The following is a 13,759-nucleotide window of genomic DNA, read 5'->3' on the forward strand; positions in this document are numbered from 1 at the left end:
AGGAAACCAGGGCTTACAGCCCTCTGCCTGCTCTGGGAGAAAGCCTCTGGCAGTCCAACAACTAAGCCCAAGACCAGTTTTCTACAAAAAGGAGCCTATTAAGAAAAGGCTTTGTACCAGAGAACGATTCCCAAAACTTTAGCCACAGTCCCACAATAAAGCCCAGGACTAATCATTTCTTGTGATCTTCATTTATCTTATTCTTTCACATAAACCTCTTCCCCACACATGCATGCCCTTCATCACTGGAAACAAACTGCACCCCAAACCCAGCAAGGTATTTTTGTATTTTTTCTGTGGCTAAGACACCCACAGGAGTTCTTGTTTAAAAGAAAATAAAATAAAATCAACTGGTATTATTAGAAAGGAGGCATAAATAGAGCTCAGAGAGGACTCTCACAGCCTGCTCCTCAAACATGCTTCTCCCAAGCAGCACATCAAGGCTGTTTCAAGTAGAACCTCCTTTTTTTTGCTCCTGAGTATCTCTAAGTGTGTCAGCTTAAGTAGCCAAAGAAAAAAATAGTTACTTAAGGGCAAGTGTAAATACCTCAGAAGTGGTGGGAGGGAGAAAGAGTTGTGTTAACAGGTTGCTCACCACGAAGGGTATGGAGAAGCGAGCATCCAGACAGCAGCTGCCGAGCCACAGATAATCCCCCGGCCATGCTGGAGCCCACCCTTCCTCTGCCCCTCCATGCTACGCTCAGCACCTACTGTGGGCGCACAAGCACCCCAGGGAGAAAACGCTCCCCTCCCTGCACCATTTGCCTTGAAAACATTCATGGGTGCAAGCACACATCACTGCTCCCGGGGCAGCAATACTCAACATTTTCCCCTCTGGTATCCATGGAAAGAGATTAGCACTCCAGTATTTCAGCAGCCAACAGTGCTAAGTATTCCACCAACTTGTGGAAAGAGTAAAAGCACTGAGGTGAATGTATTTGGTAAGGCTCTGTAGAGGGGTTTGGGATATTTTGTTTCAGTATAGCATAAGGAAAGCAGCTGTCACCTTGATCTCAGTGCCCCCAGTAACCTGACACTTCTCCAACTAATCCCAACTTCAGCCGGCTCCCAGTCCATTTCAGCAAGCATAGTTACTGGTCACTTAAACAGTCAAACGGTCATTTGCACAAAAATAAGTTCCGAAGTGATGCTGTAGGTCACAGGAGGAGCACCGGCTTCATCAGCACCTTGCACCCACCATTCCCCAATCTGAGAGGACAATACAAAGGCTTCCAAGAAAATCTGAAGAGCAGAGGGAAATGCCAAGCTGCAAAGTTTGGCTCCACACATTCACTTTCCAAAAACCAAAGGGGATGAGGGATGCAGTGCTCAAATCATCCACGTCTGCTTAAACACTTGGTTCGCGTGCTCAGCGCTGTCAAAGAGACACAGCTGACAAGTCAAAGATGGAGCCGGTATCCCTAACGCAGGGACTCTTTTCCACCCCAGACCAGTCACCTCCAGGTTTTTCCTTGAATGACGCTCTGGCCAAGATGTGCCAGCAGTACAGCATCCCCTCACCGCCAAGAGTTCTGCCAGTACCTCGGTCACGCCCAACCGTCCCCTCTCCACTCCCCCCTTTTCACTGCCGCGAGCTGAGTGAGCAGAAGGATTCCTCAGGGTGGGCAAAGGACCAGAGCAGGCCCAGTTTTTCATGTACCTTTTCTTCTGCTCTTGGATCTTGCACTTGCAACACGAGACTGAAGCGTGGTGCCAACGCTAACAGTTAACCTGGCTTGCCTGACAGCACAAAAGCAGCAGGGAGGGGAAAAAAAAAGAAATCAGTCTAATGAGGTTGGAAGCACAAGAGATTGCAGAGAAAAAGAGCAAATAAAGAACTTACTTAAGATACAAACTACGATTAAGTGCACTATAGTTACCATGTGCTGTGCAGTATTGCTCAGAAATACCATTAGCACAAGTCAAAAAACCCACACTGAACAAAAAGCAACATTTCTGGTAGGAAACCGGTAGTCTTACACCACCACTGCGGTGATAATGGCATGAGAAAACGTACAAGTGACAGGTTAGACAGAATTTAAAAGCCATCAGTTCAGATTGCTTTGTTTGTTTTTATCTTATGATAAAAACAGCCTACCCCTACACAGGCAATAACACTGAGCACTACCCATCGCTGCAGTACGCTCTATCGTACCACTGCTGAAAACAGACTCCTTTTTTCCCCGTTTTCTTCTGAAGACAAAAGCCCATTAAGACATAATATCATTATATTTGCTTTGATTTATCCAAAGGAAAGTCAAAGCACTTATGCTATATGCTTTAACTGATAAATTTACATAGCTCCATGGACAATGTTTTGTAATTTAATGAATTATTTCCCTGGAAAAGAAAGCAAACTTTTATTTATAAGCTGCTTCACATTTTTGAGATGTTCACTGAAATAGGAGTTCAGTGTAACATGAAGTCTTTACTCGCACACTCATAGCCAGCACTGCACTTCAGGCTTTGCAATTAGTCACAAAAAGACACAGCAAATAAAAAAAAAAGTCTTAAGGAAAGCTAATTGACAACTGCAAAGTGCAGGAGAAGGGCCTGCCTCTGCTTAATTGAAGGTCATTTCTGCTAAGCTGCATGCTATATTTACCACCTGGCTCGTAATGGCTTCGTTTATTCAAATGCTCTGCGGTAAAATATATGCACATGTAGGGGATGAAGACTTTGTCATTGAAAGCTATTGCAAGAAATTAGGGGAATGAGGAAGGCTCGCAACACTGTCGCAGCAAAATTAGGTCAGGACGCCTTTGAACGGGCTCCATCTGAAGGCTGTGCCAGACTTCAGAACAAATACTTTTTAGTGCATTAGACCCAACAGCTTAAGAGATGAACTTCTATACTGCTGATAATTCTTGCTAGTATTGTGCATTGCTGCCTCCCTCTCCACCTGTGGATAATTATAAATAGCCTACATTTTCCACTCCCCGACATATGCCACTCAGTTAATAGCACTTCCAAAAACCATCCTTTATAACCATGGGTCACACATTTCAGATATGATGACCACATAATTCCGCACAGATTGGGAAATTATGACTTGCCCCACACATACTCTTAGCTAAACGCTCCCTGAATATACATGTATGGCTAAATGATGTTACCATCACAGTAATTAATCATGTGAAGCTGGAAAGTGCCAAGCTGGCGATTCAAATGCAAACCTGTCTTTGCCCTGTAGTACCTACGTACAGCCCTGAACCGCGTGGCCACGGAGCATCACTGCCATAGGCTCCATCACCTCCTGTCCTGCTTGGCCATGGTCAGCCCCAGGGACAGTGCTCTCTTCCATGCCAGCTCCTGCTCTTAACAGGCTTCAGGGCTATCCCCGAATAAAGCACACTCCAGTAGCCAAGCTGGGAGGGCAAAGGCCAAAGAACTGTCCCCAGATATATAAAGCAGTTAATTATACACCTCTTCCCCATGCAGCTTGACTGCTCACACCCCGAGGAATGGTCAGTAGAGCCCAACAGCCCCCATATCCAGTCAAGTTTGTGTAAAATTTCATTAATAAATTAATCTGTAAATTAACTACAACAATGCCCAAACCCCAAAATTGAATGCTTCAAGGAGTAAGAGGGGGCTATATAGCCAAAAGAGTAACTCTGAGGACAAACACCCCTTCTGTGGAATCTAACAGCATAACAAGACTGGCTGGAAGAAAATCGAGGCATTCAGAATTTTACGTCTTCAGACTTTTCCTTTTTTTTTTTTTAAGCTCTTAGAATTCACAGCTGAGTTCACTCTAGCAAGCTTGGCTGTTGGGAGGGTTGTTAACGTACACAGAAACATCCACCTCCAGTTTCCTACAGCTCCTTGTTTTGTTCTCCCATTAGGTGACACTACTAATTGTACAGCTGCTCCAGCTAGCTGCCAGAGATTGGTCTAAGGAGGTTTTCCAATTAGGTTAGCTGAATTAAGTAACGAGAGAGAAAGAGAGATTAGCTTTTTCTATGCATCTCTAGGAAGCCACAGAGAAATTCCAAAAAATATTCCTGCTAATCCTCCCTTAGGACCCCCTCATCTATGATCACAAATACAGAAATGCCATATGAGCTACTCTACTACACGGGAACTGTGCCAGCTCTAACTGTCTGTACAGCCACAATCTTCATGACAAGGGATCCTACCTACTTTTTTTGAGACTGACTGCATCTGCCAGAAGAAGTTTTCTCCTCAGTCTTCCTCAGGTTCCTGATGTCAAATACCTTTACACATTTAAATCCGTGCAGATAAGATCCTCAGATGTTACATGAAACAGCAAGAAGTACCATGGTGAAGAAGTATCACGGAGACTCCTGTATATTCTATATATAAGAACCACATTTTTTCCCAAACTAAGATTTTTTTTCTGCCATAACCCAAAGCTGCCTAATTCTTCCAGGGCAAATAGACAAGGTCAGAAAAACAAAAAATAAGACAATAGGCACGTGACCTTGGTAGCATTACTAAATATTCACAAACACAGAAGACTTCTTTAACCCACAGACAAGAGTAATGGTTCTCAAAAAAAAGTATCAGGAAAACTTCATGACTATTAAGTTTATCTGAATTTTGCTATATGACAATTTATGCCACCAGGTAGAAGACCAATTACAGGTGTCCACCAGAAGAGACCTACATCAAGATACCAAGTCATCAGCTCTTGGTTAAGTGGGAGAGATACAATCAAGAAAGCAGCATTAGTGAAAGCACAAAACCCCAAACCAGCCAAGGGTAGAATAAGCTTTTCAAGATTTGAATCACAGTAAGAACAGGAACAAAAGGAAAGAAAGGTCATTTCCCCTTTCTAATGCCCTACAGTTACAAAACAGACAAGAAGTTTCAGCACAGCAATACTATTGAGTACTGTCTCCATCCATTTTAGACCCAATGCTCTTGTGTTATCAGGAGCTCAGAGGTTCCCTCCACCCAGTGAGGCCCAGCATGGTGGCATGGGCACACCTCTGCCTCTGGACCCCAGCAGAAAGGCTGTTCATTACCGAGGCTCAGCCTCAGCAAAGGCACAGAGATCCCCACTTGCAGAACATAACCCTGCTCTTCAACTGTGCATGGGTGCTTGGGCTAAACACCACCAGAGAGAAAAGCATTTCTGATATACAACACGACTGGAGACACAGACAGTCATACTCAGCTTTAACATTCTGTCTCCTCCAGTAACTATTGTTACCTGCGTGCTTTAAGGAGGTGAGTCTGTTTTTAACAGGTGGCCACAGTATGTACTTTCCTCACCCCTCAAACCCTGCACAGCCAGGCCACTAAGCCACAATGGTTTCCAATCATTATTGAGTATGTTGGAGATAAGGCTGTTAAATGGTATCAATTCATCTTTTTATAGTCAGTTTTCAGAGTTGCTGCTTCTTCAACACCCTCATGTCATCCCTCCCCTCTGCACCCCAAGGGATGCCCTATGCCACCCCGCAGGAAAGACCACAGCTCCTACCAGGAGAGCAGAACCTATCTCAAGATTTGCCACAGGGCTTCCTCACCCACCTCCTGCTCACTGCCAAACTCTCTGGAAACTTCTGGAGACCTCTGCCATGTTTTCATGCAGCAGACAGATGTGTCCACCAAAGCGTTTTGGTCAAAAGGGATGAAAAGACAAACTCCATCAGCCCAAGCTGCAACATGGACAGACAATTCCAGCTGACCCAGGAGTCCCTTCGGGCCACAACAGTTCTGGTGTGACCTCCCAGCCTGGCCAGGTCAGGTACAGACCTATGCTAGCCATTAGTCCCAGATTTTCTCTTTAGAACAATATTTTTCCAACTCATTCACATTTTGTAGCGATGAACGTGCCTGTCCCCTTACCAGGGCTTTGAGGGCAGAGGGAAGGCTGTGCTGGAGATTTACACCAATTATTATTAGCCTTCCCCTGCAGACACCAGTCCAAAAAGCAAACAAGAGTCAGCTCTTAAAGCCTAAAGAGATCAAGCACACGGGGCTTGGCTGGTCACAGCTGTGCCCTCCAGCTGCTGTGTCCAACCAGTTGTTCCTGCAGGTACTGCAGAGTCACCACAGCTGGAATTAATGCAGCTCAGCCCAGAGAAAGAGGAAAGTTCGCTTCTACTTATATAGCTAACAGAGGGACAGGAGCAGACATACCAGAGAGGATCCTGGGGAAGGCAAGAGACATGGTAGACCTAGTTAGGTTATTCATTCATGTGGCAGCAAGTACATTACATTTTTTCTTCTCTCTCAAAATATCCTTAGCCTTGAGGCCGCACTAGGCACACACCCAACTGCTCCCCAAGAAGTTCTTCACCCCCCAGGCTATATCACTTTAGCATCACTGTTTCCTACAGCTCTGCGAGACCATTACAGTCACACTTCCGAAATACACTTCAAAAAATAAGGATGGGCCACTTCACACTGTTCTGAAAGCTGACAAGTGACCTCCATTGGTGTGGAAGCACCTCTAGAGAAAATTCTGCTTTATTACAGTTAATCAAGCAGGAACAAAACACGTCTGACAACATAATGTTTAAATACAGACAATACATTCTGGTTGTTAATCACAATGCTGGTTTATAAACATTTTGATTCAGTTCCTGCATATACCACAGGCCATTTGACCTTCTGCAAGTCCCTTTGTCTCCTTACCATTAACAAGAGTACAAAGTATGTATTTATCTTCATGCTCACAACTCAAACACAGCCAAACAGGTTTTTATTTGAACTTTCCCAAATCAATTCACCTTTGGAACAAAACAATTCAGCTTAGAAGGGAGATTTCTGAAGAAGCTGTTTATATATAAACTAAAAATAGTGATTTCAGATGGAGTGTCCAGCTCAGGCTTTAGTTAAGCACAGTTTACGTGACACACTAATAGCATATCTACAGACAAGGCCAAGTTCTGCAGATTCATCCCCGCCCTATTAGTCATTATTTCACTTTAAATGAACCCCCTACTTGAGACATCAACAAAAATCATTTGTTCAGCGCAAAAGTACTTGTTGCAAACAGTTGTTAAATGCTACGTTTTCTCCTACTGCAGTTTTCCAATACTTTTGAGGATTACACGTATTTTGTATTTCTGCCTAAATATCTAGTATGCTTTTGAAAGCATCCCTGAGGGCTGAGCTAATCAAGAAAACAACATACATACAGAGAACTGTCATTATTACAGGGTCAAACACTAACGCAGGCTTTACTCGAGAGATTGCAAATTATACTTCAATGTGAGCGAGAGAAATCTTGTTCCCAAATCACTTAATAGTGCCATGTAACCTATGAATAAATTACTAGTCCTGAAAACATTATAGACAGTGGTTTATTATCGTCTTGTAAGCATGAACTGAAGATAACCAAACAAGCTGTTCGCAGAAAAGCCTAGAGTAGTTCTCATGCTGGCTACAACACGGAGAGCAAAGGAACTTGAACGTGGACCAAATCGCTTGCTCATGACTCATGCATCCTCTCTCAAATGTGGCAGCACAGAGGGCATCTTTATGACTTACATTCAAGTAGGGTCTTACATGGGGCTTTGAATAAGCTTGCCAGTCTCAAACACAACATTTCTGTTAAAAATCATAGTCAGTCAAATCTATTGAGAACAGAAAAGAGTACTTTTCCGTAACTAGACAAGAGCCCTTTGTTCAGCCGCTGAGCCTTACTAAAGCCTGTAATTCTTTGCCATAAGGAAAATGTTTAAACTGGTCAATGGCAAAAGTCAATTTGGTGAGATAATGTAATTAATAAATGCCATCCATATGCCTCTGCTTGACGTTTTATAAAGACAATTGGCCATGAAGAGCAGGGTAAACTGAGAGCTCTACAAATGACTGGCTGCTCCGTGGGGAGCTCAGCGGCTGCAGGGAGAACAAGCTCTTCTGCAGGCTTAGGATTCCCTGCCAAACGCCGTGTTCCCCACCCAGCACGGCAGGTAGCTCTCCACCATCCTCTCTGGAGGCATTAGGTCATAGCTGTGTGTTTGAAATTGGGCTTTTTCATAACTCGCACCTCTGCTAGCCAAAAAATTAGGCTTTGACCTCTGCTGGTCAAGAAATTAGGCCTTGATATGGTCATCCTGAGATTACACTTAAGATTAGGACCACAGAGATCCACCACAACTTCAAACAAACCTGAGGCTTACAGCTCATTCTCCAAAGTCCACTATCTTTATCCCATTAGCTGCAGCAATTGCCTCAAACCTACCACAGAGGTATCATCTGCCCAAGAACCACAATCCCAGCACCCGACTTCAAACCCCAAGATATTTGTCCCGACTTGTTCCTGAAGATGAGGCTCTCATCTACTTTCTCGATAAGGATCTAAAAAAAAAAATGCAGAGAAAACATCTCTGCACTTTAGGCCTGAATATTAAGTCAGTTCCAATGCAGACCTAGGGGCTAAGATATTAAAAAGAGAAACTGCTTGAGTGTTTGATCTCAGGTCAAGAATCATCTGCTCTTTAATTTTTAAAAGATAAGCTAACCTGGGAGGGAAACCTCTTCCCAGAAAGTGGCTCCTGAGAACATCCAGATAAGGGGCGGCTTCATTGCAGCACCAGACTCTTAATAGCTGAGACTGCTGGCAAAACCCAGAATTCCCCCGAATTTCCAGTGCACAGCAGCGCTGGCAGCTGTTGGATGGGAGCACCCAGATGTTCAGCCAGAGCAAGGGAAGCAGCCATGGCAGATGCTGCTGGCTGATTCCAGGTGCTGCCAAGCCACAAAAAGCAATGGACGGATATTTATTAGTTCTACAGTGAGAGGAAAAAGCTCACGTGAGTTGAGGAAGGGTGGAAATAAATCAAGACTAAAAAATGTCTTACCTTTCTTTGGAACTTACTTGGCAATGCAGATTTAACAAGCTTAGGAGAGACACACGCGGCATATAAATCTGAAACACCACCTATCTCTTCAGCCCTTCTTCTCTCTTCTAATTACCATCTCCAAAATCTAGCTGCATTTTTCAAAAAAACATTCCTCCTCTCCGATACACTATTAATTTTCCAAATTCCAAAAGCAAAGTAACCATTGGAAACAAACTATAATTATAGCTTCGTGCTTCTAAAATACTAAATATTTCTGAAAAATATACCAAATATTACTCTTGGATCATCCTTCAATAACTACATTTATGCCAACAAATGAGCGCTCAGACGCTTACAGAGAGAGAACCAGAAAGACCACCCAGTTGATGTTGATGCCCCAGTGCTCTGTTTTACTGAAAGCCTAAAAAACAACCCCATACGTGCACTGCTGATGTGAAGCAACATTTCCAGACTCCAGAAACATGAGGAAGAGGAGAGCCGCGATTAACCCTTCTGTTAGGAGGGCAGCACTATAACGCTGCTGTATGCAGAACAACCTGCTAGCCAGCAGAGTTTCCCAACACGCACTTGGGCTTGCAGAGAGGATCAGACCATCACACAAGCTCTGGAAAACTATTCGTCCCACGGCTGCGAACCAGGATGAAATGGAAAGGTTCATCAGCCTCTTCCGAATGGGAGCTGACAAGTACAGCTGGATACTTGGTGCTGCTCTCTGGTGCTATTAAAATCAGCAAGAGCTGACTGCCGCTATCATCAGGACTGGACCCAACCTCTTAAAAGGCACATCAGGCCTCTCACAAAGGGTTTGCATTTTCTTTCCAGCTGTTTTACGTCACGCTCTTTCCCTCTCCTAAAAGCAAACCAGGAAACCTTGAAGGTACCTAAAAAGCACATTTTTTGCTATTCAGCCAAGCCTGGGTGAACCCCGCACGTCCTTCCAGGCCCACTGTGGTTACCGGACCCCACACTAATCTGGCATCTCACCACGCACTGCGCTGATGGCAGCAATCCACCCCACAAGCCCTGGCTGCGATCCACCAGCTTTGATGTGGGCAACGCTTGCCACCACGCGCAGGTTGGCATGAACAGGTCAGGCTCCTCCTCACTCTCTGCGTCCCGTGTCCCCAAACGGCTGCTCCCCCAGGGCAGCTGGCACAGCACACCGGAGCGCATCCGTGGCATGACAGCCCACGTCAGGGCACACAAGCATGCACCCAGCATGGACAAACCACTCCCAGGTTCAACAGCAGGTCTCATTTCCAGTATATTTTTAACATGGCTCTGACATCTACTTGGCCCACCCCAATAAAGAGGTTTGTTGGTTACAAGAAGCAAACACAGGGAACTCACTGCTTTAGGAAATAAAATCTCCTGCTGCCTTCACCTCCCCCGCTCAAAAAACTCCTGGGTAATTTGCTTCATCAGGAACGAGATTTTTACCTTACAGCTTTGCCTAGATAATAATAATAAATAGCAGAATCAAACAAAGGGGAAGAAATTTAGACCTAAAACCACTTGACAGTGCTCCGGAGAGCCAGCGGGTTTTTTTCAGGCATCCATATAAAATTCCTCTTATGACCAGGACAGCCTTCTGCAGAGACGACAGATTTGGCATCTCTCTTTTCCCAGAGACCAGTCTACAAAATCCTACCTTAAGGGACCAGGTAGCTGCTGGTACAGTGAAAGAAAAAAAAAAAAGGGGGGGGGAGAAAAAAAAAGAAAAGGAAAAAAAACACCCTCCCTTTACTTTTCCACTCTCTCCACAACTTTCTGGCAGCAGTGAGAGTGCTGCACCAGGGCCAGGCAGGCTCCCCCCCGCCTCGCTCTCCCCTCTGCCCCCCGAACCGCACTGCCCCACTACGCCCCGACAACCCGCCTCACGCTGCCGCACCGCGTTCATCCTAAGGCAAAAAACCATAAAACTTAATGCTTTACTAATTACTGTGACAGTTTAATAGTTACTACACCAGAGAACTTCGTGATAACAGCATTTCTACAAAATTAAAGTATATTGTCCCTCATTAGGCAAGGGTGTTTCTGCAGCCCAGTTACACTGAGCGGAAACAGGAGTCGGCGTTCTCTACACAACCCTTTTTTAATTAGTCCTTAAGAAAAGCCTTTTGCAATTCTATCCTTAGAAATCCCTAATGACGAGCCAGATCTCACGAAGGCTGTGACTGGGCTAATTTATACAATAGCTAGACAACTTCAAAAGTTAACCCAAGCTAGTGACATTACTTAGTTCAGTGAAGCGGCTCATTTTAATTGGATTAAATTGTCACGGTTTTTTAATTTCATACTGAAACCTCAATTTATTATTTCCTCATATTTGCCCGAACACTGCAACCGTGCTATCTGCATGCCCCCTTCCCTCAAGACACGGAGGGAAAGGACTAAAACCCTCTCGCCAGCCTTCACCGGCTCCGTGCCGCGAAAGGGCGGGAGCGCTGCGCCGGGGAGCGCCTCTTCCAGAGGCACAAATCCCGGCAACCGAGTTAATTGCATTAAGCGGAGGTCCCCGGTTAACGAACACACTTGTGGCTCGGTAAAAGTGTAAACAGCGGCATTATCCCGAGCATCTCGCAGCGAGCCCGTAGGGGAAGGGCTGGCGGGGCCCGGGACAGGCGGCTGGCCGGGAGGCGCGCAGCGCTGCGCACCCGCGCAAGGAGAGGCGCGGGCAGCACGGCGTACCCGAAGGTTTTGGGGGGTCCTGAGCCGCGCAGCCAAGGCTCGTTACAGCTTTTTTTTTTTTGCCTTTTTTGTTTTCCTTCTCTTTGAAGCAACCGGCCGGGACGGGTTGACGTTGCAAGGACAGGCTCCCACCTCGCCGCCCGCGGAGCCGGGGGGAGGTGGCGTTTTCCTCGGCCGGTGCTCGGACACGGTGCGTCCCAGCGGCTCCGAGTGCTATGCCGGGACGGGCACAAAGCCCCGCGCGACGCAGCGCCCCGAGGGCTCCCGCACCCAACCCCGCGCCGCCGCCGCCCCTCGGGCGCCCCACGGCCGCCGGGCAGCCCCCCTCCCCGGGGCGGCAGAGAAAGAGGCACCGGTGGGGCTTCGGGGCTGGCAGGCGGCTGGGTCGCCGCGGCAAACTTCGGATGAGCCTCGCTGGAGGGCGGCAGGGTGCTCCGCTTGGCTTTTTTGGGGGGGTGCCTGCTGTTTGCAGAGTGCTCAGCTATTCAACAGATGCTCCCGGCGGGCGTCGATGCCTCGGGGCAGAGCCGGGGCTGCGCGCCCCGCGCTCGGCAGACGGAGCCGAGGCGGCCCCACCGTCCCGTTCCGTTCCGTCCCGTCCCGACTCGCCGCGCGGGGCTGCCGCCCCCCCCTCCCCTCCCCTCCGCCCCGGCACTCACCGGCTGCCCGGAGGCGCAGGCCACGAAGCTGACGGTGAGCGCTAGCCACACGCCCCGCATTATTCCCGCGGAGCCGGCACGGCGGCGGCGGCCGCCTGGGGCCGGGCACAAAGGAGAAACCGGGGAGCGGCGCCGGCGCTCGGCAGCGCGCGGGGGGGCGCGGGGCAGGGCCGCGGGCGCCCTCCGGGCCGCCGCGCTCCTTCCGCTCCTTTCCGCGCTCCGCTCCGGCGGGCCCGATGCTGCGCGGCGCTGGGGCTCCCGGGCTGCGCGCTGCCGGCTCCGCTGTGCGCCCGCTCGCCTGCCTGCACGCCCGCCCTCCGTCCGTCCCTCCACTCCGCCCCGAGTGCGCGGCGGCGGCGGCGCGGCTCCCAGTTAAACCCCGCAGAAATTCCTGCAGGATTACAACACAGATTGGCAGCTCCCCCAGCCAGTGGCAGGAGGCGGTGCGCCGCCGCCGCCGGCTCTCCCCCTCGCAAATTCAAGCAACTTTCTCCTCTCCACCCTCCTCCTGCTCCTGCTCCTCCGCCCCGGTCTCCCCTCTCTCGTCCTCCCCCCCAGTGGAAAACATGAGCAGTGCCGCGGGCCGACCGAGCGAGCGAGGGCTGGCCCGGTATAAAAGGGGGGACGTGGAAAGGCCCCCTCTTGTCCAGGGAAATCTGGCCGCTGCCGCGTGTTTTCAGCGCTCTGCCGCCGGATTTCGCACCGCTGCTCCCTCCACCCTCCCGAGTTAGCCCGGCTGGCAGCATCAAGTGTCAGAAAAAACAGGACAGAGGGGTTAAAAATCACGGGGAATATCCCAAAATGACAGCCCATTTTGGATCCCCACTTGGCTTTCTGCCCCAAGAGTCAATTTTTTGGACTTTTCTCCCTCAATAAGAAGACTAGAAACTTTTAGGGGTGAGGGGGTGGCGAGTGAGAGACAGCTGTGATTTGCACGCAGTTACATGGATCCAGGAGCTCTGTCTTCAAAATAAGTATTGCAGGAATTGACAGCCCCAAGAATGTACGCTCCAGAAGCCAAAACAAGAAGTCTTGCTATGACTAGTCCCTGGTATTTCTAAACTGGGGAAAATGGTGGTATTGCAGAGTTTAGGAGCCTCAGTCCGATATGCTCGCCTATGCCAGCACGTTTCCACTGCTGAACTTCTCCATATATTACATCAGCCATTGGACATGGGAAAGGACCAATAACCAGGAAAGCAAAATATATCAGTCTCGCTTACAAACTACCACTTGTGATTTCATTCAGAAGGCTGCAGGCAGTGTTTTATAGCCCGAGTCAAATGGTCACAAGGACTGTAATGGTCTTATTTGTTTTAGCAAAACCTATCCCTCCTAGAGGACCCCAGCCCTGGAGGGGGTAAAAAGAGCCCAGGCAGATCCCCTAGGCAGGTGTTTTTCCCGCACAGATGTTTTTCCACGCCCTTTGACTCACTTGCCGTGTGCTCTGTGGCACGCTTTTGGCTGATGGGCGGTGTTGAGATCCCAACTGCCTTCGGTTCCCATTCTGGTTGCCTTCCTATCAAAACAGGAATGCTATGTAAGAAAATAAAATAAAGTTAATTTGGCATAAGCAATCACCCACCCCACTCATCACCTTCCCGACCTCTCCCAGGC

At 48.0% G+C, this 13,759-nt stretch overlaps 1 protein-coding gene across 1 annotated transcript in view; it reads right to left on the reverse strand.

Annotated features, from left to right (window-relative positions):
• SDC2 (syndecan 2) overlaps positions 1–12,488 on the reverse strand; it is a 61,404-nt gene extending 48,916 nt beyond the window's left edge. The window contains exon 1 of the mRNA XM_068396498.1: positions 12,143–12,488. Within this exon, the coding sequence (XP_068252599.1) occupies positions 12,143–12,202 (60 nt within the window). The 5' untranslated portion in view covers positions 12,203–12,488. The remainder of the gene's footprint in view (positions 1–12,142) is intronic.
• Between the last annotated feature and the right edge of the window lie 1,271 nt (positions 12,489–13,759).

The sequence above is a fragment of the Nyctibius grandis genome, chromosome 3, assembly GCF_013368605.1.
Source record: "Nyctibius grandis isolate bNycGra1 chromosome 3, bNycGra1.pri, whole genome shotgun sequence".
Lineage (NCBI taxonomy): Eukaryota > Metazoa > Chordata > Aves > Nyctibiiformes > Nyctibiidae > Nyctibius > Nyctibius grandis.